Here is a 26,508-nt window from a genome sequence, read left to right as displayed (position 1 = left end):
CATATTTAATTCTGTTACCATTTTTGTCTCCACCGCCACCTCCAAGAGAGCGTTCCAAGCATCCACCACCCTTTCCATGAAAAAAAATATTTGCTGACATTGATGAGTCTTCCTTCTTGGAGCTACGTATTTTGACTTTACAACTTCCTTAACAGGGGATCTTTCACTGGGCCAGGAAAGGGTATTCTATTCCACCAATGCCACCAATTCTCATTGAAAGAATATACTTACTCCCACCTCTATCCAGTAAATGTCTTGGATAGTATGTACCTATTCCCACCTCTGCCTAGCAATTTCTCGCAGACCTGGAGTAGTCTAGTCACTAGTGTACTGGCACCCTATAACTCAGTTCATGAGTGAAGTGGGGGAGACAAGTTTTATTTGCAAGTCTTCTGTCCCGAGATGCCTAATTTGCTTTTTTTTTTTTATACAGAGGATGACCCAAAACTACTCATATTAAGAACCAATTTGTTGCTACACCAATGGAATTCTCAAATAGGCTAACAGCCTTTTAATTTCAACTCATTCCAAACAGCAATAATTCACAGAACTTTAATTACAGTTTAGCAGAAGCTAATTACTATCAGATGTGGTTAGGTTCTTTCAAGGAAGTTAAGATAAAACTAATTAATAAGAACATAAGAGCATGCGATACTGGGTCAGACCAAGGGTCCATCAAGCCCAGCATCCTGTTTCCAACAGTGGCCAATCCAGGCCATAAGAACCTGGCAAGTACCTAAAAACTAAGTCTATTCCATGTTACCGTTGCTAGTAATAGTAGTGGCTATTTTCTAAGTCAACTTAATTAATAGCAGGTAATGGACTTCTCCTCCAAGAACTTATCCAATCCTTTTGTAAACAAAGCTATACTAACTGCACTAACCACATCCTCTGGCAACAAATTCCAGAGTTTAATTGTGCGTTGAGTAAAAAAGAACTTTCTCAGATTAGTTTTAAATGTGCCCCATGCTAACTTCATGGAGTGCCCCCTAGTCTTTCTATTATCCGAATGAGTAAATAACTGATTCACATCTACCCATTCTAGACCTCTCATGATTTTAAACACCTCTATCATATCTCCCCTCAGCCGTCTCTTCTCCAAGCCGAAAAGTCCTAACCTCTTTAGTCTTTCCTCATAGGGGAGCTGTTCCATTCCCCTTATAATTTTGGTAGCCCTTCTCTGTACCTTCTCCATCGCAATTATATATTTTTTGAGATGCGGCGACCAGAATTGTACACAGTATTCAAGGTGCGGTCTCACCATGGAGCGATACAGAGGCACTATGACATTTTCTATTTTATTCACCATTCCCTTTCTAATAATTCCCAACATTCTGTTTGCTTTTTTGACTGCAGCAGCACACTGAACCGAAGATTTCAATGTGTTATCCACTATGACACCTAGATCTCTTTCTTGGGTTGTAGCACCTAAGATTGTGTAACTATAGCATGGGTTATTTTTCCCTATATGCATCACCTTGCACTTATCCACATAATATTTCATCTGCCATTTTGATGCCCAATTTTCCAGTCTCACAAGGTCTTCCTGCAATTTATCACAATCTGCTTGTGATTTAACTACTCTGAAAAATTTTGTATCATCTGCAAATTTGATTATCTCACTCGTCGTATTTCTTTCCAGATCATTTATAAATATATTGAAAAGTAAGAGTCCCAATACAGATCCCTGAGGCACTCAACTGCCCACTCCCTTCCACTGAGAAAATTGTCCATTTAATCCTACTCTCTGTTTCTTGTCTTTTAGCCAGTTTGCAATCCACGAAAGGACATCACCACCTATCCCATGACTTTTTACTTTTCCTAGAAGCCTCTCATGAGGAACTTTGTCAAACGCCTTCTGAAAATCCAAGTATACTACACTACCGGTTCACCTTTATCCACATGTTTATTAACTCCTTCAAAAAAGTGAAACAGATTTGTGAGGCAAGACTTGCCTTGGGTAAAGCCATGCTGACTTTGTTCTATTAAACCATGTCTTTCTATATGTTCTGTGATTTTGATGTTTAGAACACTTTCCACTATTTTTCCTGGCACTGAAGTTAGGCTAACCGGTCTGTAGTTTCCTGGATCGCCCGTGGAGCCCTTTTTAAATATTGGGGTTACATTTGCTATCCTTCAGTCTTCAGGTACAATGGATGATTTTAAGGATAGGTTACAAATTTTTACTAATAGGTCTGAAATTTCATTTTTTATTTCCTTCAGAACTCTGGGGTGTATACCATTCAGTCCAGGTGATTTACTACTCTTCAGTTTGCCAATCAGGTCTACCACATCTTCTAGGTTCACCGTGATTTGATTCAGTCCATCTGAATCATTGCCCATGAAAACCTTCTCCAGTACGGGTACCTCCCCAACATCCTCTTCCGTAAACACCGAAGCAAAGAAATCATTTAATCTTTCCGCGATGGCCTTATCCTCTCTAAGTGCCCCTTTAACCTCTCGATCATCTAACGGTCCAATTGACTCCCTCACAGGCTTTCTGCTTCGGATATATTTTAAAAAGTTTTTACTGTGAGTTTTTGCCTCTACGGCCCACTTCTTTTCAAATTTTCTCTTAGCCTGTCTTATCAATGTCTTACATTTAACTTACTAATGTTTATGCATTATCCTATTTTCTTCTGTTGGTTCTTTCTTCCAATTTTTGAATGAAGATCTTTTGGCTAAAATAGTTTCTTTCACCTCCCCTTTTAACCATGCCGGTAATAGTTTTGCCTTCTTTCCACCCTTCTTAATGTGTGAAATACATCTGGACTGTGCTTCTAGAATGGTATTTTTAACAATGACCACGCCTCTTGCACATTTTTTACTTTTGTAGCTGCTCCTTTCAGTTTTTTTCTAACAATTTTTCTCATTTTATCAAAGTTTCCCTTTTGAAAGTTTAGCACGAGAGCCGTGGATTTGCATACTGTTCCTCTTCCAGTCATTAATTCAAATTTGATCATATTATGATCACTATTGCCAAGCGGCCCCACCACTGTTACCTCTCTCACCAAGTCCTGTGCTCCACTGAGAATTAGATCTAAAATTGCTCCCGCTCTCGTCGGTTCCTGAACCAATTGCTCCATAAAGTTATCATTTATTCCATCCAGGAACGTTATCTCTCTAGCGTGTCCCGATGATACATTTACCCAGTCAATATTGGGGTAATTGAAGTCTCCCATTATTACCGCACTACCAATTTGGTTAGCTTCCCTAATTTCTCTTAGCATTTCACTGTAGGTCTCACCATCTTAGTAGTACACTGGTGGTATGCTAATGTAGTCTACCTCAAATGTTCTACTGCTCCTTAAATATATATGTTAGATATGTTCATTGATATGTGCTGTAAAACATTTTGTATGTTCAGTTCAATGCTAGAAATGTTTACCTATCTTGGGGAACAGCCTGGTAATTTCTTACGGCCGGATTTTAAAAGACCTGTGCACATAAAATCCGTGCCGTGCGAATTTCAAAGAGGCCTGGCCCCTCGCATAAACACCGGTACACGCACAAGTACTGGTCCTCTTCAAAGAGGCAGGCTAGGGGACGGCGGTCTGGGCAGGGGGGCAGGCCGGGACAGCGCCATTGAACGCTGTCCCAATGACTTGGGCCCTGAAGTAAGTATTAAAACAAAAAAAACAAGAATAGATAGGTAAGGTTTAAGGAGTGGGGAGGAGAGGGGAAGAAGGAGGGAATTTAGGTACTGGGGGTAGGAAAGTTCCCTCCCAGTCTGCTCCTTAATTGGAGCAGTCTGGGAAGGCCCGATTGCATCACCGTGTGGAGATTGCAAGAATTTCTTTCAACAGACTTGTATTATTTTTGAGTTAAGATTACAGCTGTTTCGTCACTATCTCTTTGACAACCTGATGATGTCTGTAGTAGACCAGCATTAGTAGGATTTCTCATTTTATTGCTTTCCAATCAGTAGAATGTTGGAAAGCATTTGTACAAAGAGTTCTGTTTGTAAAATAACTCTCCAAATAAACACTGGAAAGTTAACATGTTTGTCATGCTAGAAGAAAATATAATTATCTCTGATGAGTTCAAAATCCTGAAATATTAGGTCAGTATTTTCAGAGACTAGAACCTCCATAAAAGTCCCCATTGCTTTACTGTGGAAGGCAGAGACTAAAAATGTTGGTGAGTGCTCTGTTCCAAAATCCCCATCCCTACCCCCAAACCTCTCACCAGCTTAACCCAGAGCAGTATCACAATTTGATTAGTTAACCACAAATTATTCTGGTATAAATTCATACTTAAGTCAAGCAAGGAAGGGAAGGCTCCACAGTAGTAAACACATTTTTTTTTTCTCTTTAAAGTAAAAGGGGGAAGGTGTTACATTTGCAGAAGGAGACTTGCCCTTACCTAGGATTTTGTTGCTTGAGAGCTAGCAGCCTCAACTACTGTTGAAGCATTCTTCAGTTTCTCATAGTTACCAAGACTGGCAGTCTTAAAGATCAGGGAGGGAAGGCGGTTCCCCTCCCCCGCCCCTTCTTATTCTCTCCAATACAGTTAGGTGCATATTTTCAAGATTCTTAAATATGTTTCATTCTGAAGCAGCCCTCTCTCTTCTTTTGCGTTATATTTTTTCTTTCTTTTGTAGCAATGACACAGAGGTTTGAACATATTGCTACAAATGGGAAACCCATACTGAAGCTCTGCATGCACAAATGAAAAGTTCTGAGAAAGGGGCGGGGCTTGGGCATGGTCTGGGCATTCCTTTCACCTTGAAATTTGCGTGTAAATACTTATGTGCACAGGTGCTTGCCGGGGTCCCCTGCCGCATAACTTTACTTCTGCTATGGATGGTGTGTGAGTCATAAAACAAAAAAAACTAAACCTATCAGTGGGGTTTTAAGGGTCGGGGCTAACAGGGGAGAAGGGAGGCTATTAAACTACGGGGGGAGGGGGGTTTGAAAGTTCTATTACTTACAAGGGCGAACTGGGAACAAACTGGTACAACTGGTAATGGCATTGGCACATATGACTTTTAAACCCCCCCCCCCCCCACTTACGCGGTAGAAGCGGTATTTGCGCGCATAGTCGTGCATCCACTTTAAATTGCACACACATGAGGGTCCCCGCTCCTGTTTAAAAGTTACCGTCAATGAAACAACACTATGCATTTCTGCAAATCTATGTTGAAGAGCATACCTGAAGCTATTCCTCTGTATGCTTTCTGTGCTTATCACATTCTTTTTTTTAATTGTTTACTCTTTTGATTTCTTTGTTCCCTGTACAGAGATATGTGCTCCTTGCACCTTGGTCTGACTCAGCGTAGCATTTCTTATGTCCGTATTTTCTAGACTGAGAGCTACAATATTTTTTCTTTTTTAATGTCAGAATATCTGCTACATATTTCACTCCAGGAACTCCCAAGGTAATTGGAAAATATGTTGGCATGTGTCAGTCTTGTGAATTCTATACTTTGATATGGCCAGTGTGTGGTTGGGTGACATGTTGTTGATAAAAGCTGTGGTTTGTTGGAGAACTTTTCCATAACTCAACCTTCCAGAAGGGCTTCACACATTCGGGGGTGGGGGGGAGTTCTGTAGTTGAAATTGGGGAGGTTTAAACTATTTTTCTTAACCTTATGGTGATGCTGGAAAATAATTGAAAATTGCATAGGTAACCTCCCTCTTGAAACGTGTAATAGATGCAGCTCTTCATGTCTACAGGTGGTTTAATTCAGGAAGGTTGCAATTAACTTAATTGTCACAAGGTAACAGAATATATACCCACAGTATGCCTCATATTCTGGAGTTTCTGTATACAGAGGTACTGTACTGATGTAAAAATTTAATAAAATGTAGTAAAAAAAAAAAAAAAAAGGTTAAAGAATATTTTTTTTAAAGAAGTACTGCGGCATGGAGGAGGGATGCAGTTGTACTGGCCAGTTCACTGTATCATAATTTACCCCCTACAATAAAATACCATTTTGACATGGGTTTGGAGTCTGTGTATTCAGATTTGCTACACATCACCTCTGCACCTATTAACAATGCTGTGAAAACTTTCAGAGGGACAGCCATGTTATTCTGGTGTAGCAAAACTGACAAGAATCGAGTGGCACCTTATAGACTAACCAATTTATTAAAGCATGAGTTTTCAAGGACAGAGTCCACTTCGTCAGCTGTCCTCGAAAGCTCAGGCTTTAATAAAGTGGTTAGTCTATAAGGTGCCACTCTCGACTCCTGTCATTTTAATTAACAATGCAACCAGGACAGTTAGAGGTGCGTGGCTGCCACAGACTTTACCATAGGTGTATAAATATAACATAGTAATATAAAATTTGTGTTTCACAAGATGACATTTCAAACGTTTTGGCCACCTTCTTATTGAGTGTTAACTATTTAACAGGGCATACATTCTGTGGCTTGGCCACATTTATAAAACGAAGAAAAGCTTTGCTTTCCAGGAACTTCATTTGAAATCTAATCAGTTTCTGTGTTATGTACACAGCTGAAGTTTTCAGTACCATTTACATTAATCACAACTATTCAGAAATGTTTCTGAATCAACCCAATTTCAATTCATTTGCATGCCACACATTTTCCTGAGTAGATATTCCTTCAGTAATTTGCTGGCAGTGTGATTCAGTGAACATTTTTTTCTTTGAAGCCTTACATAATTGGGGGGCCGATGCAATGCAGTGTGCTCATCTATTCTATAAGGGGATTAGTGCAAAAATACGCAGGTGTTCATTTCTGAGCAGCCTAAAAACATATACAGAAAAGCAGAAAATACTGCTTTTCTGTTCTTCCTCCGACTTAATATCATGGCGATTATTAAGTTGGAGGAACCAAAAGGTTTAAAAAAAAAATTGTTATTTTTTTTAAAGTGTGCAGGTGGTCAGGTCAGGAAAAGGGACGCACAATTAACAAGCTTCCATTTTCCTAACCTGTGGCTGTGCTCAGTTTAGGAAAATTGAGCATTCATTTTCCTAACTCGCTGACAGCCACCTCTCCTGGGCACCCGCTGCCAAGGAGACACTAGGGGCACACATTCGATCGCGTGCTCAGGAAAGGTGGTTGGGCATGCATTGGAAAGCGGGCACTCAACGCTGAGTGCCCATTTTCCAAGCTGATTTATTGCATCGGTCCCTTAGCAATAGATATAACCCATATTTTTAGCTTTGCTTCTGCAGTTCTCTGAGTGTAAGATCTCTAGCTTCTCTTGCAAAAGCCACTGGCTTGTTTTTATAAAGAAAAAAAGTTTAAATTTTGTATGTAAAAAGTACTAATTTTGAAAGCTTTCAACGTACTTGACCAGACATCATAACAGTTTGAATTGCTTCTATTAGGGGAGGCTCAAGGCAATCTGCTGCCAGAGGCGAGGGATGAGATGGCACCCCTCCTGCCTCCTTTTTCTTCCTTTTACACACACCCCATATATGTATACACACATATACACTCATTCACTTCTCTCCCTCTCCCATACACACCTGCACTCTCATTGTCTCTTCTCACCTTGACTCTCATTAGCCACAGGAGCCTCCTCTATCACCAAGCCCACGGGACATGAGCTCCACTTCCTCCTCCTCCTCCTCCAGTAGCGTTGGCCTGCTCTGCCCTTGTTTTATTTTCGGCGTGCGGCCCGACAATGTTGCTCCTCCTGCTGCGCCTTCAGTTTCCCGCAGAGGTGGCCGATGTTCCTGCTCATCTTTCTTGCCGTGCAGCACCGGGCTTCACGTTTTCTTCCGGGGGCACGAGTGCTGATGCTCCTCCTTCTTCAAGCGCGCGCTGCTCCAGCCTCTTCTGCAGCAGGACACCTGGAGTTTTCGGGTGTTGGCCTGGAGACCTGGCAATTCATTCAGAATTCTGGAGTCTCTGGGCCAAATCCGGAGAGTTCCCAGGTATGAGTGTGAGGCAGCCGTGGCAGGGGCAGGCAGTGTGAGACAGAAGCCACAGCGGTGTTCTGAGAGGGGCATTTTTGCCGCCTCAAAATTCTGCCGCCTAAAACGGCTGCCTCACCCTGGCTTCTATAATTTGTTAACAGTATGATGTAGTGAGCTTTTCTTCTCTATAGTGTTGCATAATTGGTCAGTTAGCCTTTAGTGATGGAACGAGCCAGCCCATTGTGCACTTGTGGAAAGACACAAACTGTCACACATTATAGAGAGAGTCCCTGCTATAAACTAAGATGGTAACTTTCAAACCTGCACGCGGGCGCACATGCATTAGCCCGTACCAAGGAACGCAGCTATTTTATAACTTGCGCAAGTATATGCACGCATGTTATAAAATAGCCTGGCTGTGTGCACATGTGAGCCAAATTTTAAGTGGGCACAAGCAAATCCTGCTTCTACTGTGTAAAGAGGGGAATTTTGAAAGAGGCACGCGCCGACACCATTCCTAGTTTTACCAGTTTGTCCGGTTAAGAGATAGGTATTCCAACCCCCCTTGGTTTGATAGCCTTTACTTCTCCCAGTTAGCCCCAACCCTTAAAACCCTGCATATCTGCCTATTTTTCTTTAAATTTTAACTTACACAGTATCCATAGCAGAAGTAAAGTTACGCAGCAGGGGACTTCAGCACGTGCCGATTTGCATCCGTATTTATGCGCACATCTCTGGTTCGTGCACCCAGCCGACTTTTGAAAACTTTCTAGATGTGTGCGCTACGGGAGATATGCGTGTATCTTGCCGACATTTAAAATCTGCTTGGCGCACACGAGCCCTACTTATTTGAACATCCCCTAATTAATGTGGGCACCAGATGTTTAAAATTCACCTTTAAGAATGAATAAATATTGCTCCGGGGGAATTCTGTGCAAAAACAAATTTAAAATTCTGCACACAAAAACTTAAAATTCTGCAAAATTTATGTTGGTCAGAATTACACAACAGTCTTTAAATAATTAATTTAAAATATAATACAGAAAAAGGATTACTTAAAGATGCAGAATTTTAAATATTTTGAGCAGAATTTCCCTAGAAGTTCACTGTAAGAGTGTTTCTTTCACCCTCTCTCCCTACATCCCTGGCCAGTCTCCTTTCACTTTGCCATCTCAGGCCCCCAACTCCTCCACATGCCACCATCTCTTCCCTCCACCTCTAGGCTCAACCCCCTTCCACTCTATCTCCACTCCCAGAGTTTGCCCCCTCTCTCAATACTGCCCTCTGCCAGGCATACCAGTGGGAGGTCGATTACGCCACTTTCATGGAATGTGGCAATCAATCACAACCGACCAATGGGTGCTAGCAATCATTGCTCAGGATTACCACCTGAACTTTCTTGCTCTTCCACCGGACTCCCCACCTCTACAAACGTGGAGAGTAGCCGACCACTCTGTCCTTCTGGAGCAGGAGGTTTCCTTTCTTCTCCAGTTAAGAGCAATAGAACCCGTTCCTCTCGCAACAAGGCCCAGTACTTTTTGATCCCCAAAAACTCCGGGGGGCTTCGTCCAATTCTGGACCTGTGTGCCCTCAACAAGTACCTCCAGCGGGAAAAGTTCAAGATGGTAATCTTGGGCTCGCTTCTACCTCTTCTACAAACAGGAGACAGGATCTGCTCTCTGGACCTCCAGGACGCATACACCCACATTGCGATAGCTCCAGCTCATCGCAAGTACCTCCGGTTTTTAGTAGACCCAAGGCACTATCAATACCGGGTGCTTCCATTCGGCCTAGCATCGGCACCACGAGTCTTTACCAAATATCTCATAGTTGTTGCAGCCTTTCTCAGGAAAGAAGGTGTTCACGTCTACCCCTATTTAGACGACTGGTTAATCAGGGCCCCAACCCAGCAAGCCGCTTGATCGTCCCTGGATTTGTCCCTACACACTCTAATTTCTCTAGGATTTCTCGTCAATTACGAGAAATCCTATTTAGTCCCATCTCAAACCTTTTCCTTCATTGGGGCAGACTTGGACACCTTACAGGCAAAAGCCTTTCTACCTCAACAACGAGTGCAAACCCTCGTGTCTCTCGCCCACCAGTTGCAGTCTCAGTATACAGCAACAGCTCGGCAATTCCTTGTCCTTCTCGGACACATGGCGTCCTCAGTCCATCCACACCGATGGCCCGCCTGGCCATGAGAGTCATGCATTGGACTCTGAGGTCACAATGGATTCAAGCGACTCGGCCTCTGTCAACCATTGTCCACATCACCGACGCACTCCATCTGTCTCTCGCCTGGTGGAAAGATCAGAACAATCTCCTCCAGGGACTGCCTTTTCATCTACCAGATCCTCAACTCATTCTCACCACCGATGCCTCTAACCTCGGCTGGGGAGCTCATGTGAACGATCTACAGACACAAAGATCTTGGTCTCTAGAGGAAGCCAAACACCAGATAAATTTCCTGGAGCTTCGAGCAATGCGATATGCTCTCAGAGCTTTTCAGGATTGCCTATCAAATCACGTCATCCTGATTCAGACGGACAATCAGGTGGCCATGTGGTACATCAACAAACAGGGAGGCACAGACTCCTTCCTTCTGTGTCAAGAAGCTGCGCAGATTTGGGCGGAAGCGCTCTCCCGCTCGATGTACCTCAGGGCCACCTACTTGCTGGGAGTGCACAATGTCTTGGCAGACAAACTGAGTCGTGTCTTCCAACCGCACGAGTGGTCGCTCAATCCCTCGATAGCGACCTCCCTCTTCCAGCAATGGGGTTATCCCCAAATGGACCTCTTTGCGTCCCCTCAGAACCACAAAGTGGACAATTACTGCTCCCTCATTCGGAGCGAGCGCTCTCAGCCCAGAGAATGCATTCTCCCTCTCGTGGGCAGCCGGTCTGCTTTATGCATTCCCTCCACTTCCTCTTCTTTCGAAGACTCTCGTGAAGTTACGTCAGGACAAGGGAACCATGATCCTGATAGCATCTTACTGGCCATGCCAAGTGTGGTTTCCCATACTTCAGGATCTCTCCATCCGCAGGCACATTCCCTTGGGAAAGGACCCGCTTCTGATCACTCAGAACGATGGATGTCTACGCCATCCCAATCTTCAGGCCTTGTCCCTGACGGCATGGATGTTGAAAGGTTAATCCTTCAGCCACTTAACCTTTCAGATTCGGTTTCTCGTGTCCTGATTGCTTCACGGAAGCCTTCCACAAGAAAGTCTTATTCCTACAAATGGAAAAGGTATACATCATGGTGTTCTTCACAGTACCTTGATCCCTTTTCCTGTCCAATCCCAAGATTTTTGGACTATCTCTGGCATTTATTAGAATCAGGTCTAAAGACCTCTTCAATCAGAATGCATGTCAGTGCGGTAGCCGCCTTCCATAAAGGTGTCGGGGATGTCCCTATATCGGTACAACCCCTCATAACACGCTTTCTTAAAGGCTTGCTCCACATCAAGCCACCTTTGCGTCCTCCGGCCCCTTCTTGGGACCTTAATCTGGTTCTCGGTCGGCTCATGAAACCTCCATTCGAGCCTCTTCACTCCTGTGACCTAAAATATCTCACATGGAAAGTGATTTTCCTTTTAACTATCACTTCAGCTCGCAGGGTTAGTGAGTTACAGGCCCTAGTTACCTATCCGCCTTACACTAAACTCCTGCAGGACCGGGCGGTACTCCGCACTCACCCTAAATTTTTACCTAAGGTAGTTTTGGAGTTTCACATTAATCAATCCATGATACTACCTATCTTCTTCCCCAGGCCCCACTCCAACCCAGGGGAACAGGCTCTGCATATCCTCGACTGTAAACAGGATCTAGCGTTCTACATAGACCGTACAGTTGCCCACAGGAAGAGCAGTCAGTTATTCATCTCTTTCCATCCCAACAAATTAGGGCAACCTGTGGGTAAGCAGACTCTCTCCTCCTGGTTGGCGGATTGCACATCTTTTTGCTATCAGCAAGCAGGCATTCCTTTTTCAAGATCGTGTTAAGGCACACTCTGTGAGGGCCATGGTGACTTCAGTAGCACACCTACAAACGGTGCCGCTTCCTGACATTTGCAGGGCTGCCACCTGGAGCTCATTCAACACTTTCGCAGCCCACTATTGCTTGGACAAAGCCGGAAGACAGGATTCCATCTTCGGCCGATCTGTCCTGCGTAACCTATTTCCAACGTGACGTACCAACACCCTTCCGCCTGCCCGGTGGGGTTCAGGATGCCCTCTACCAAATTCCACCCCAGTTGTTGTGCCTATTGCACGCCGTTGGGTACATTTGGTGCATGTTCGGACATCCTCAGCTCGGTACTCACCCATATGTGAGGACTACCATCCTGCTTGTCCTGTAAGAAAGCAAATGTTGCTTACCTGTAACAGGTGTTCTCACAGGACAGCAGGATGTTAGTCCTCACGAAACCCGCCCGCCGCCCCACAGTGTTGGCTTCGTTTTCTTATTTTATTTTTCAGCACTGTCTGTAGCTTTCAAAACAAGACTGAAGGGGGACCCCTGCTGGCTGCAGGGTTAGTGTCATGCTGGGCATGCCCAGTAGGGGCCAGTCAAAGTTCTGGAAACTTTGACAGAAGTTTTCCGTGATTGGGCTCCATCCTGATGATGTCACCCATATGTGAGGACTAACATCCTGCTGTCCTGTGAGAACACCTGTTATAGGTAAGCAACATTTGCTTTCTGTTTCTAGTTCTTCAGTTTCGCACTGCATGCAGAAAGGCTTTTTGAAGTTTCCATTCCAGTTTTTGTCTCCACATTTGTAATTTGTGGTCTTTTATTCTGTATTTGGTGTAGGTCAATCTTTATGTGAGTGAGGTGAGGTATTTTACTAGTAGGTAGGGATTTGTATCAGTCTTATTTATGGCGTTTTCTCATTCTCAATAAGACATGCACTGGTGGTGCACTGCTGCCTTTTCAAAGGCAGGGATATTGCTGTCTGAGTTCTTGGAGTTAGTACTGCTATGGTATGGCAGGTTTGCTGCATGTCTGAATGCTTTTTTTTTTTCTGCTTTTGTATATTTACAACGCGCCTGGTAGTGAGGGAGTTTGTGTTTCTGTTACTGAGATAGCACCAGAATCAGAATATTTTTTAATATGGCGTGTTGTATGTGGAAATCTCTTCTGCATCCGTTGTTTGGGGAGGGGGAGTTCCTATGGATGCAGAGTATATGTTTACATTTAGCCCATGATGGTCAAGAGTTCAGTGTGTCATGCATGTAAGCATTATCTGTCAAGTGTGTCCTAGTAGAATAAAGGTTGAGAACCACTGGCTTACTCCTCCAGTGCTCTCCCAGGTGCTGCTGTGTGTGCTCCCTGTCTGCAGGCCAGCCGGTTCCCCTTCTCACTCTTTGCTAATGTGACTCTCCTACCCCATAGATCTATGGCCTGGGATCAACTTCTTTTATACCCTTTCACCATTTTTATTATAACTTCTTTTTCCCTTTCATCCTTTGCGGAAAGTGAGGCTGTCATCTTTGCATATAAATATTTATTAAAAATCAGTTGTGTTGTGCAGTGCAGCAAACAGTGATTCTCCTTGGGCTTTATGGGTAGGAACTGAAATCAAATTTGACTAAAAAGAAATAAAATAAAATAAACCTTGGGTTGAAAACATTCCTGATCCAAGAATGGGATGGGGAGGAATGGAATGGAATTTCCCAAATAATTGTATATAGCTCCCCCAACAGCATGCAGGAAAAAATGTATCTGCATGTGAAGCACTTTGCACATAGCAGTGGGATCTTCTTGGAAATTTTTTATGAACAGCTTACTTGTAGCATTTGTTTCTTTAATTTGATATGTACTGAAAAGTAAGTTGCACCTGCTATGTAATATTGGAGATGCACACAAAGGAAAATATTGTACCCTTTTAGGGGAGCCACAGCCTGGTTTTGGGATGCATGTGTTCTCTCTCCCCAGGTCACAATAATCTCAGGGTATGGAGAGCAAAATTATGTATTCTTATTAGTTTTAATTATTGAGTGTGTGATGTATCTGCTGTTCTAAAATATCAAATATGTTTGGTGTAATATTTCCAGTACTGCCTTTTCATAGGTAGGTTTCTTACTATTTGAGTGCTGGTAATTAGTGCTGTTTTTATATGGTTGTCTATATTGTAATAATTCAGGTTACTCATAGCTTTCTGAGGAACAACCTCACACCCAGCAACATGTTCAATAGGCCTAATGTCATATAGATTCCAAGTGTCAGCTTTGATTTTTTTTGCAGGGGTTTCTGGTTGGCATTTCAGCAGTACATATAACTATAATATACATGTTGTTGTAAATTATATTTTTAACTCAGAAGTCTGTATTTTGCCCTTTCTCATATAAAATCTATTATAAATGCATAATTTTTAATTGCATGTGGGGGAGGGTAGGGGCACAAGGCTATAGTTTGCATAGGATACCAACCACATTGCTTTTGCCTTGGTGTCAAATATCCTGGGCCCAAGTTCAAAGTCCTTCTGATATCAGAAAGAGGGGGCATGTTCAGGGAGTAGGGAGTAAATTTATGAAAATAGGAGGGATAGTCTCCCAATCCTCCCTTCCTTAAATAGTCAGTGCTGGCCTATGGAAAAGTTGGGAATCCTAGTTCAAACCTTGATGACTGGCTAGTGGTGTAAAAAAAATCACTTTACTGTTCATCATGACTCTTGCAATGAAGTCAGGGATTGTAATGTAGAGAAAGGAGCTTTTGATTTGGCAACAACTACAAAACTAGGCTGAATTATATACTAGTGCAGCTAGATTGCACTAGGAATAGGATTGCCCATTGCCTCCAGATTTTCAGGATCGGTTGTTCTAGTTCTGGTTTTACCCTATTATATGCAGGGATGTGTAGCTTTGCTTTCCTAAGGACCTATCCCAAGATATTGTTCCCAAAACTCTGCGAAGGAGATTTCCAAAGGCTGCTCGCCTGGATGCAGAAACTAACTTAAAATCCTTTAGGGCTTGCTTTCCTAAGGACCTGCAATAGGGAAATCTAAATTACAATTCCCTGCATGCAATCGGGTAAAACTAGATCTGACTCAATCTGTCCTAAAAATCTGGAGCCAGTTGGCAACCCTAAGTAGGAAATATAGAGCAAAGGACCATGAATTCTAGATTTTGGCCATAAATCGGCTGCCAGAGCCTATATGACAGGAGGTGTGCTGGCGCAAAGAAGGGAGGAAGGCTGCAGTTCAGTAGCAGTAGCAGTAGCCTGTTCCCGGCTATGCTATACTCTAAGCGAGGCAGCAAAGCAAGCCACAAAACACAACCTCAACGGCGGTTAGCAAACTGGCGCGAGACTGCGTCACGTGGCTCCTCTCGGGAAAACGTAACCCCAGATGATGTGGCCCGGAAGAAGTGACGTGGTGACCATGGCGACAGAGATGAGACGAGACTCGAAGTCTCGCGGGGGGAGGGTGGAATCAGCTGCCGTTCTTCCTGGTTGCCTCATGCCTGGGTCGATCCCCTCAGCCGTCAGACTTCTAGAGTGTCACGGGAACAGAGCTCGGGGTGGCGTTCCCCGAGCTGTGGGAGTGAAGGGAAGTCTCCCTTCTCCTCACGGCGGAGCTTGCTATGGCCGAGACTCCGGGCTTGCAGGGCGAGTGGGGTCGCCTGGAATCGGTCCTGAACACCTTCCGGCATTTCAGAGACCGCTATCTCCTGAGCGCCCGGAAAGCGGCTGCGGCCTCTCCGCGGGGAGTAGCCGGAGAGTGTAGCGAGAGCCCCCTGCAGACACTGCCGGTGAGTACTGGGAGCCGTTCGGCACGTCCCCGGGTTCACACACAAATACCCCTATACCCCTTTCCAATGTAGTTTCCATCAGGGAGCAACAACTCCATCTCACACGCCCCCCTCCTTTCTTCCAAGCGCACTCAGCCCGTTGACCCAGAAGCACTGGGACACCCCGAGAAAGCTAAACACTCTTAAAGAGCCGTGTGAGGACTGCAGTTACTCCCTAACTTGGACATGTAGTTTCTTGCACGTTCAAAACGGACGGCACTTGCAAAAAGGAAGTTCGTTTCAAAGTTGTCTTCGATTTAGGGGAAAGGCATTCGGGGTTGCAAAAAATCGGAGAAACAGTAACATGAAAACATGCTGGCAGAAAAAGATATTAAGGCTATTTAATTTGCCCATCCAGACCAACGTGATGGGCGTGAGCTATGATGACCACTAATTAGTAGGTGGAGCTGGAGGCAATTATTTCTGATGCAGACAGTATTAACAAACTATTGGGCCTATGTACTAAGCATTTTTCTCATACATTTAAAGGTAATCAAAATGATCGTGATTTAAAATAAATCAAAATTAAGTTATAGGGAATATGTGAGCTTGTACTGGAGGTGAGCAAACTAGAATAACTTGTACATAATTTACCAGGACCAGTGTCTTTATGTTCCTTCACTAAAGTGTCAAGAGGGTTGATAAAGGAAAAGGCCAATACTAATAACATGATGACGTTAATTAAGATGCAACTTTTATAAAATGGTTATAAGCTAGATGGTATTTTGTCCAGATGTATACATATTAAAGTGGAAATTAATTAGGGAGATGAAAAATTTCTGCAATGCAGGAACCATTTTGACTCTTCTCAAATCTATCTCTGTATAATAATCATACAGAGGGTAATTTTGAAAAGTCATTTACCTGGGTGTAGGTTAATATTTCTAGTGGGATAAAGTATGTCAAGAAATTCATATAGACTTCCTTCTCATGAATTTCACAGGATTTTACTAGTATTATATACTAATTAGAAAAGGTCCATTAAAAGCTGTACTTCAGGCTATTTGGAACATTTTTCTTCCCAGCTTGTCTGTAGAAAATGGTTTAAATTGGAATGCAAAAACAAAGTAGGTGGAGATCCAAAATCACTGGTATACTTCAGTAACAGTGATTGGGGAAAAACTTTAAAGTCCACAAAACATCTATTTGAACAGCTATTTTATTTCATGGACTTTAAAGTTTTTTTCCTAATCACTGTTACTGTTACTTAAATTGGAGCACAAACATAGAATTGTGGAAGGTGAAAATGGCAACTGCTGTACAATAGAGGTGCCTGGATTTTATGGATTTCCTATAGAATTTCATAAAAAGCTTTTGCACATTCTTCATTTTTGGCAAGACACTTTGAAAAATAATATGAATACTTGTCTTCCTAAATGTTTGTGTCCTCACACCGATATGCCTGTCTTGCGTGGGTGGGGCCATAAAAGAATTTATAATCTCTTTGACTATGAGGAAAGACTAAAGAGGTTAGGTCTTTTCAGCTTGGAGAAGAGACGACTGAGGGGGGGATATGATAGAGGTGTTTAAAATCATGAGAGGTCTAGAATGGGTAGATGTGAATCGGTTATTTACTCTTTTGGATAGTAGAAAGACTAGGGGGCACTCCATGAAGTTAGCATGGGGCACATTTAAAACTAATCGGAGAAAGTTCTTTTTCACGCAACGCACAATTAAACTCTGGAATTTGTTGCCAGAGGATGTGGTTAGTGCAGTTAGTATAGCTGTGTTTAAAAAAAAAAGGGTTGAATAAGTTATTGGAGGAGAAATCCATTACCTGCTATTAAGTTCACTTAGAGAATAGCCACTGCCATTAGCAACGGTAACATGGAATAGACTTAGCATTTGGGTACTTGCCAGGTTCTTATGGCTTGGATTGGCCACTGTTGGAAACAGGATGCTGGGCTTGATGGACCCTTGGTCTGACCCAGTATGGCATTTTCTTATGTTCTTATGTACTAGCTCATTTCCTTGCCCCTGTCCCCAGTGTGTGGATCCTTTTGGGAAGGGATGAGGGGAAGGCTTACTTACTTTTGGCACCCAGTGCAGGGGTGGCTATCTTCCTTCTAGCTGTCCTTGGAAGAGAGGCATTTTCTCTTAATGTGCGCTGTGTGCCAAATAAACACACTGGAGTCACTGGATTAGTGTCTAAAATTAAAGTCTTTACTGTAAACTCTGATTGAATAATGCCACAATAAATATGAATCCAGCCCCAATCTTCCTGGCTCTTTTTTTACAATCCTTTTCCTCTATCTGTGCAGGATTCTTTTAGGTAGGTAAAGGATCCATCCACCTTCCTGGTTAAGGAAAAGTGGTGGTCCCAGTGGGCAGAGCGACTGTAAGATGGTTTGGGAAAAACCCTCAAAAGATAGCAAAATTCCTGTGTCTGCATAGAGAGTAAAGCTTCTCTGTCCCCAGGGGGTGAAGAATCTGAATAGATGTCCTCAATGATGTTTAAGAGTTTCTTACTAAGCAGATTTTTCTCCTTTTAATTTGACGGGGATCCCTTTTGAGGAGGATCCAAGCTGGAACTGTATATTCACAGATCCTTGGTTGGGTAGGAAGAGGGGCAGAAAACACTTCCCAGATCTTCACAAAATAACTTTTTATTCCCTGAAAAGGAAATAACACCAGAGTCACCCCTTACAAAGGGTCACCACCTCAAAGGGCAAGTCTTTCCTGTCCATGGAGGTCCCAAACACAGGGTTTCCCATTCCCTGAATCCAGGAAAGGCCCAGGTGTCCAGTCCAAAATATTCCTAGGACAAGCACTTTTGCACCTTGGAAGAAAAGTACAGTAGTGGAGCCCTCGACCCATCCCAAAAAATCCCAGACAGGATGTAGCCCAAAAATATAACCGAGGCAAAAATTTACAACCTTCCTCCTGAGCTGCAAATTATACTGCTCCTAGAGCTGTACAACATCTGAAAGTGGAACATCCATTCCAGCACCTTCAAGGGGAGAGGCTGCACATGAATAGATCCTCCCATCATTATTTCCTTCACTAACTGCATTAATAGTATTTCCCAGAGCTTAACTGTAGCTCGACAGGATGGTCTCGTTACATTTGTATAATGTAGTTATTCATATGATGGGAAAGTCCAAAATTGCTGGCTCATTTTAATAACAACTTTAATGTGGATGCAAAAGTCTTCTAAAAAATTCTTTGTTATTAAGTTGGAAAAAGTTAAAGCTAAACTTACTGACTTTAATATTTTGCTGTGTGCTGCTACCTGTCCAGTGTACATCAAATTTTCAGGCGGATCCATGTATTTTATAAATATTTGCATGCAATTAAGTTGCCTAATAACGTTTTGGTTGTGTATTCAATTCACATCACGTTTGCAGAACATGTCAAAGGGTCTATGAGGATCATGAAGCAATGGGCAATACACACATTCCACAAATATGTGTGCACAGTTAAGACATCCAACTTTTTGGTTTTGTGTCTAATCAACACAAAATTTCCAGATGATATCCAAGACATGGATATATTTTCCTTATCTGTTTAGGCAAATGAACATGACTGCATGCATTCCAGAACATAGGCTCCATTAGTTCTATGAGGAATTTATCTTTAATCTGAGACTTCCTCTGTCCACATCTCTTTTAGCATCACACGATGTTGCATATTACTAAAACAGCTTCTTCCTTTTGTTTCAGGTTGATATGCAATTGTACATCATGTCATTTCTTTCCCCCCGAGATGTCTGCCAGTTAGGAAGTACTAATCATTATTGGCACGAAATGGTGCAAGATCCTGTACTGTGGAGATATTTCCTCTTGCGGGATCTGCCCTCCTGGACATCTGTTGATTGGAACTCATTGCCAGGTGTTGAACTCTTGAAAACATCCTTTTCCAAGTTAGCAGATGGTATACCTAATGACTACATGGCAGGGTAAGCATTGTTTGTTTGTTCCATCAAACAGATAACTTTTCTACTTTCATTTGAAGTCATGCATTTGTGCAAGTTCCCACCTAGATTTTAGAAAAGAGGGAGTGGGCAAGCTATCATTGATCTCTGTATATGCTGTTTAACATAATTGTGTGTTTTTAAGCTTGATGGCACAGTTTTAAAGTGCCATCCATGAAAGGAAATGATTGAAAGTAGAGAAGAAAAATAAAACATTGCCTTACTGTTCCAGACATAACACTAAAATTATGGTCTTAGTGACATTTTCCATGATAAAGCTTGTCCGTTAACATCTCTAATTTACAAAAGTCAGAGTAAATACCCTCTGCACAATGCTAAATATTCCTTTTCCTGGCAGTATGATTGGATCTTTGTTTTCAGTTTTTATTTTATTTTCCCCGATAATTTTTGTGTTTGTTACAACCAGCAAAAACAGGAGAGAATCATTTGGAGGAAAAAAGGAGCCATTTGTTTCTGCTAATTTTCTGCCATTTGGATGGCTAAATTCTCAGAGAGTATACAATAAAACCTGGAAATGAAGGTCCTGAAGTGTAATGATAAAATGCTGCAGATATTTGACTGTTTACATGAGTAAAGGAATTTTGCAGAACTAAAGCAATAAGATTCACTTTGGCAAAACATTTTTAAGTTTTGACTACCAGAACCAGACTCAGTCCTTATTTATTGGTCAAATTTACAATATGCTTAGGGAGGACGTGACTTCACTGGCTTGCATGACTACCTAGTTGAGTGCTAGCTATGCCCTGATCCTATAGTGTCCAGATTTTATAAAAAGGTGCAAAACCGCTTGCTAAAGCTTTGGTGAAGTTTGTGACATGGGAGCGAGGAAGAAATCATTGAATTTAAAGCAGTTTTCTTACCTTGGTAATGGAGCAATGCAAGAAAAGATGGAGAACATGGTGGAGCCTAAGAAACATGACCTGCATGAAGACTGCGTGTGCAAGAGAAGAAGAGGCCGCTGAGCAGGCAAGATGGAGATACCTTCCTGCATTGAATTTCAGGCCAGGTTTTGTGATATATCATCCAATATACATAGCATTAAAAAAAAAAAAACCTGTTAGGGACTGTGGCAGAGTTGTGGAGTGACTTGCTGCATGTTGGGAAGAGGGTGGAAGAGGCAGAAAATAGGATTGAGCAGCTGGCTTTGGTGGTGCAAGTTAGGAGGTCCCTTGAGGAGTTTGAGAAAACTAGCACAGTTATTGGATAAACCGGAGTATCTAGAGAAGAGGTCAAGATATTGCAGTTTATGTTATAGAGGAATTCCAAAGGCTTCAGAATATATGGATTGTGCTCAGGTAGTTATCACTATAAGTAAGGCAATTCAGCTGCTGACTCAAGTCCAAAAGATGAGCAAGAAATGTCGATTGATAGAGCACATAGATCGCTGGGGAGTTCTCAGAGATATAATAGCCGGCACCTACAATTTCCCAGTTGAAAGAGAAGATTCTAGCCCAAGCTAAGAAAACGGGGAGCCTGGACTGGGTTGGCCATACTGTGGAATTGAACAACGATCTATCCCCAATGACTATTCATATTTGGAGTTAACTGAAAGACATTCTGGTCATTTTGTGGAAAGAGAACATTTTATATACTGCTGGCTATTTTTCCTGTCGCTGTGGGGGTACCTTCAGAGTTAGGACACCAGAGGAAGCAATGAAGATACTGCGGGTGGCTGATATCTCGATACCAATGTTCATCTGATTTTTTTTTTTTCATTTTTTTTTCTTTTTGAAGTGTTCCTCACTTGGGGGTCAGAGTTTAGGCTGAAATGTGTTTGATTTACATGTATAGTTTATAGTGGGATTCGGCTTAATGATGCCATGCCTCCATGAAGGAGTTGATCTGTCCTGAAAGGGGTCTGTATGAGTTAGGTGCAGGAAGGAAGTGTCTGGGCTGGGAGAGGAGTGTAACGTGGGATTTGGGGGGATAATATATGGCAGGGGTGGGCAATTCCAGTCCTCGAGGGCCACAAACCCGTCGAGGTTTTAGGATATCCTAATGAATATGCATGACATAGATTTGCATACAACTGAGGCAGAGTGCATGCAAATCTCTCTCATGCATATTCATTAGGGATATCCTGAAAACCAGACTGGTTTGTGGCCCTCGAGGACCGGAACTGCCCACCCCTGATATATGGGGTAAGGATTGTTGGGGAAAGCATGGCCTTTTTCTGTTTGGAGGGTGGCTCTGGATATCCACTGTTACCATCTTACCATGATGACTTATAGAATAGTTTCCCTTAATGTTAAGGGATTGAATTCTCATTTTAAAAGGCAAATGCTTGATATCCCTGCCCAGAGGCTTGTCTGGGATATTTTAAACAGCTGGTTAAGCCCTATGTGCCTAATAGCTTATGTTTTGCACAGGGAGCTCTTTTCCTGATTCCAACTGTTAAGAGGTCAATACAGTGAAGTGTAGGAAGAGTGATCTCTGGAGGGGTCCTGAACTATGGAATTCTGCCCTGTTAGATGTTAGGCTTGAGTCTAATAATTTTCCTTCAGGAAGAGGGTAAAGGCCTGATTGTTCCTGGGGAGGGCGGATGTTAAAATTAAGTGATGGAGGATTGGTTCTGAGTCTCTTAGCTCTGAATTGTATTTAAAGTGTGCAGCTTTATTTTAATGATTTTATTGTATTTGTGGTATTGTGTATTTTGTTGTTTGTGCACCATTCCAGTCAGCTTTTTCTGAGGGTACGTTATCTAAAAGTTAGAAAAAAAATAAAAATAGACAATTTTTGAGGGCCACAATCCTGTTTATACAGGAGATCCATCTAAGGAAGAGAGATAAAAGGATACTACATTTGAGGCTGTATTCTGTATTTCTCACAGCCAGTATTTCTCAGTATAGATATGGGGGAGTGGTCATATAGTGGCAAAGCATTTTACTGCAGATATGCGAGAGGTGTACAGGTACACAGAAGTAGATTCATTATAGTCAAAATGGTAGTCCATTCAGTAACACATTTTAATTAATCTCATATCATTCCAGTTCCAATCAAGTCCCCCCCCCCCCCCCCCCCCCCAAGTGCTACATGTTACTGGGATGCCTGAAGGTCATGTTCTCATGGGGGGGAGAGGGGATTTTAATATGACTAATCACCTTTTCTTGATAATATGCGTATGGCTGCTAAATCACCCAGAGCTCAATTAAAAAAAAGTTAATGGATGGATAATAGATATTGTATATGGAGATTGCTTTATCCTTCCATAATTGTGCTTCTTTTTCTCCATTTTAATGACAGCTTACAAATTGTTATTAATAGATCTAAAATTTCACTTTTGAGTTCTTTCTCAATCCTGGGTGTATACTATCCAGTCCAGGTGATTTGCTACTCTTATTTTGTCGATCTGGTCTACTACGTCTTCAGGTTCACCATGATTTGTTTCAGTTCATTCATCACTTTTGAAAACATCTCCAGAATGGGTATCTCCCCAAAGTCCTCATTACTAAACATGGAAGCAAAGAATTCATTTAGTCTTTCTGGGATGGTCTTATCTTCCCTAAAAGCACCTTTTAACCCCTTGATCATCTAACAGTCTAACAGACTCCCTCATAGATTTCCTGCTTTGGATATATTTTAAAAATGTTTTGCCTCTGTGGCCAACTTCATTTCAAATTCTTTCTTAGCCTGTCTTATCAATGTTCTAACAATGTTTAGCTTAACAATGCTTATGTTTTTTCCTATTTTCTTCAGATGGATCCTTCTTCCAATTTTTGAAGGAAGTTTTTTTTGGCAATTGCATTTCTGGAGCAATCATAGTAACATTTAAATAAGGAAATAACAGCATAAGAGATTGCCTCTGCCATTAAGAAGCGGAATACTGGAAAATCTCCTGAGTTAGATGGATTTTCTGCTAAATTTTACAAAGGTTTTAGTGGGTCCCTTAGTTTGGATGTTTAACTGTTTATGAGGTGGGTAACAGTTTGCACAAACTTTCAATGTGGCTGGTATTACTATACTGGTTAAGGAGGGTACAGATGCCGTGCTGTGAGGCTCTTACCATCTGATCTCTCTCATAAAAATTCATCTTAAGATTCTGGCTAAGCTTTGTCCACTTGCCTTAGTAACGTTGTCCACTTACTAGTACATGAGGATCAGTCAGGGTTTATTCCTGGGGCCTAGCAGTGGATAATGTAAGAAAAATCCTGAATCTAATACATTATGCTAAGGGTGAACAGATGCCTTCTCTTCTGTTAGTAGTGGATGCCGAGGAGGCATTTGACAGAGTTCATTGGCATTATTTTTCAAGGTATTAGAGAAAATGGGTCTAGGAGGCAACTTCCTGCTATGAATTCGTAAACTATGCTATCCCGGAAGTCTGTATATAAATTCATGGAGGATATTCTGATAACTTTAAGGGGCAGATGGGCCACTAGACAGGGAAGTCCTTTGTCCCCTCTTTTATTTGCTGTTAGTAACTCTTAGCTGAGCAGGTTAGAAGAAATTTATAGATATGGAGGGTAAGGTGGGGGGATGTTTCTTACAAGATTATGCTTTTTGCTGATGATCTCATTTACCTTAAGTAGACATGAGACCTCCTTAGCTATGTTGGTTTTTGAACTTGAGAGATTTGGGAGAATATCAGGATTTAAGATAAATATGGATAAATTTGACATTCTTAATCTTTTTTTCAGAGAACTTTGTTTGGTTTCTGAAACCTCAGTTTTCTTTTAAATGGGCAAAAACAAATTGAAATAATTGGGGCTCTTTATTGAGGGTGAGTTTAATAAGCTGCTTAAGTTTAATTATACACCTATATCTGCAGTATCACGTGATTTGGAGTAATGGGAGAGCAGTTCAATCTTTCTTGGTTGGCAGACTTGTCAGTCAAGATTAATATTTTGCCCCATCTTTGCTATTTGTTCCAAATACTGCCAATCTTAGTTCCTGACAAGGTATTACCAAACTTACAGAGATATTCCGGTACATTTAGAGGCATAGACACCCTAAGGTCGCTAAATCTGTTCTCTGCCAGACAAAGGTTTCAGGTGGTCCTGGCATTTCCAATATTAAATACTATCTTGCTTTTCGGATAAGAGCAATTAGTAGATTGGCATAGGGGAGTAGATTATAAACAATGGACTTTTATAGAGCCATATTTTGTGGGAATTGTCCTTATTTAATTAATCTCAGGTGTGGCTTCCTGGTAGATCCTGACCGGTTTTTGACCCTATATACACATTTATGCAGTTTACCTTAAAGCTATGGAATAACTGCAAGGCCTCTTTGGTTGGGAACAGGAAATATTTTTTTAGGATTCCCATATGTTTTAATGTTGTCTTCCAACCTGGCTGGGTTGGGAAGCACTTGAGTTAAGCCAATTGGGGCACATTTGGGGGACTCGTGCCACTGAGCTTTGATACACTATTGGAAAAATATCATTTGACACCTAGGGATCATAACCTGTGTCTTCAATTGAGGCATTTCATAGACTTGGAATCAGATTGGATTTTATGAAGATGAAAACTCTGTTCAAGGGATATTGTGATAAGGCTAACAGCAGTAAAGATGTGATTTTTAAAACTCTTTGCTTTCTCAAATGGGGACTTAACCATTAAACTTAAACATTTGTTATCCTGGGAACAAGATCTGGGGGAGGTGCTAGATGGGATCTGTTTGTTTTTTATCGGTGGGTGTAGTTTGATCTCCTTTCTTCTTGTGGATAATGGTTGCAAGTTATTATATCGCTGGTATCTCACGTCCAATAAACTCCACTGAATTTATCCTCCTATGGGAGAGGGTTGCTGGTGTCTGTGCGGACATACTGGTACCATGATTCATACATGGTGACAATGTCCATTGCTTCAGCAGTATTGGGACCAGATATTGGGTGTTAATTAAAGATATTACTCATGTTACCCCTCCTAAAGATCCCAAAATATTCTTAATGAGTATTCCCACATCAAATGTATCGATTATTCTTCATCATTTAATTCAGCAGATTATTTTAGCCACTAGATGTACGCTTGTGGCCTTGTGGAAAAAAACCTTCCACTCCACCTCTTGATCATGTGTGTCAATAACTTTGGAATGTCCATTACTTGGGGAAGTTGACAGTGATCAAACATATTAACCTTTTGAATTTTAAAGCAGCAGTGGATTGAGGTACACCCTGGTTTAAAGTACGATTGAATTGTAAAGGTATTCATGCAAACCCATAATTTGTTTGGATTTAGATTGGTGGAGAGGTCTAAAGGGAATGGGGTCTACTTCACAAAATGTTCTCTGTTCAGATGCTATTGTTGTGATTTATATATATGTTTAAGACCTTTAATACAATTAAAAAAAAAAAAAAAAAAAGAGGTGGAGAAGAGAAAGAGAGACCTGAGCCAGCGGCTGTTCCAGGGGTGAGGCGGAGATCCCGACCCCCGACGGGGTAACAGCTGGTGCCTTTCCCGTGCCTGACGTCATCAGAGAGGGACGCAGGTGGGGCCTTAAAATCGCCCCACCTGTGGTGCGCAGCCGAAGGGGCGCACTGCTTTGTTTCAACTTTTCTCCAATTCGGACTTTTTGCCTTGAAGTCTTTTCTTATTTTTTCCTCTGAAGCCTCCAGAGTTATGTAGGGGAGGAGTTAAGACTGCGCCCTTCAAGGGAGCACAGCGTTTGCCTGCTCCTGAATTTCGGGAAATATTTTGCCTTTTCAGTTGCTTGACCATTGGAACAGATTGCCACCAAAAAGGAAAGGCAAAGTAAGGGCATACCCCTCTAGCCCTACTCTGCCTACGGGGCAAAGAATGATTCAGCAGTGCACCGGAACTACTCTAAAGAACGGGGCAGGAGACCTGGCTGTTAGGGTGGATGAAGGAGAATCAGCCCTAACCGGAAGAAGTGAGCCTCAGTCCCCTTGATGATCGTTTACCACCGGCTTCACAGGAGACGTCTACCCCGCGCTCCGGAGATATCCCCGAAATGGGAATTTGTGTCCTGGAGGAGGAAGGAGCGGTG

At 42.2% G+C, this 26,508-nt stretch overlaps 1 protein-coding gene across 2 annotated transcripts in view; it reads left to right on the top strand.

Moving 5' to 3' along the window:
• Nucleotides 1-15,212: 15,212 nt before the first annotated feature.
• The window catches only part of FBXO4 (F-box protein 4), a 70,017-nt gene continuing 58,721 nt past the window's right edge, over nucleotides 15,213-26,508 (top strand). Inside the window, exons 1-2 of one of the 2 annotated variants that reach the window (XM_029578071.1) lie at nucleotides 15,213-15,587; nucleotides 19,289-19,524. In XM_029578071.1, coding sequence (XP_029433931.1) covers nucleotides 15,420-15,587; nucleotides 19,289-19,524 — 404 coding nt within the window. In that variant the 5' untranslated portion in view covers nucleotides 15,213-15,419. The remainder of the gene's footprint in view (nucleotides 15,588-19,288; nucleotides 19,525-26,508) is intronic. The other variant, XM_029578079.1, reaches the window with a different exon arrangement.

Source organism: Rhinatrema bivittatum, chromosome 1, assembly GCF_901001135.1.
Source record: "Rhinatrema bivittatum chromosome 1, aRhiBiv1.1, whole genome shotgun sequence".
NCBI lineage: Eukaryota > Metazoa > Chordata > Amphibia > Gymnophiona > Rhinatrematidae > Rhinatrema > Rhinatrema bivittatum.
The sequence above is the reverse complement of the archived record's forward strand: the minus strand, read 5'-3'. Positions and strand labels throughout refer to the sequence as shown.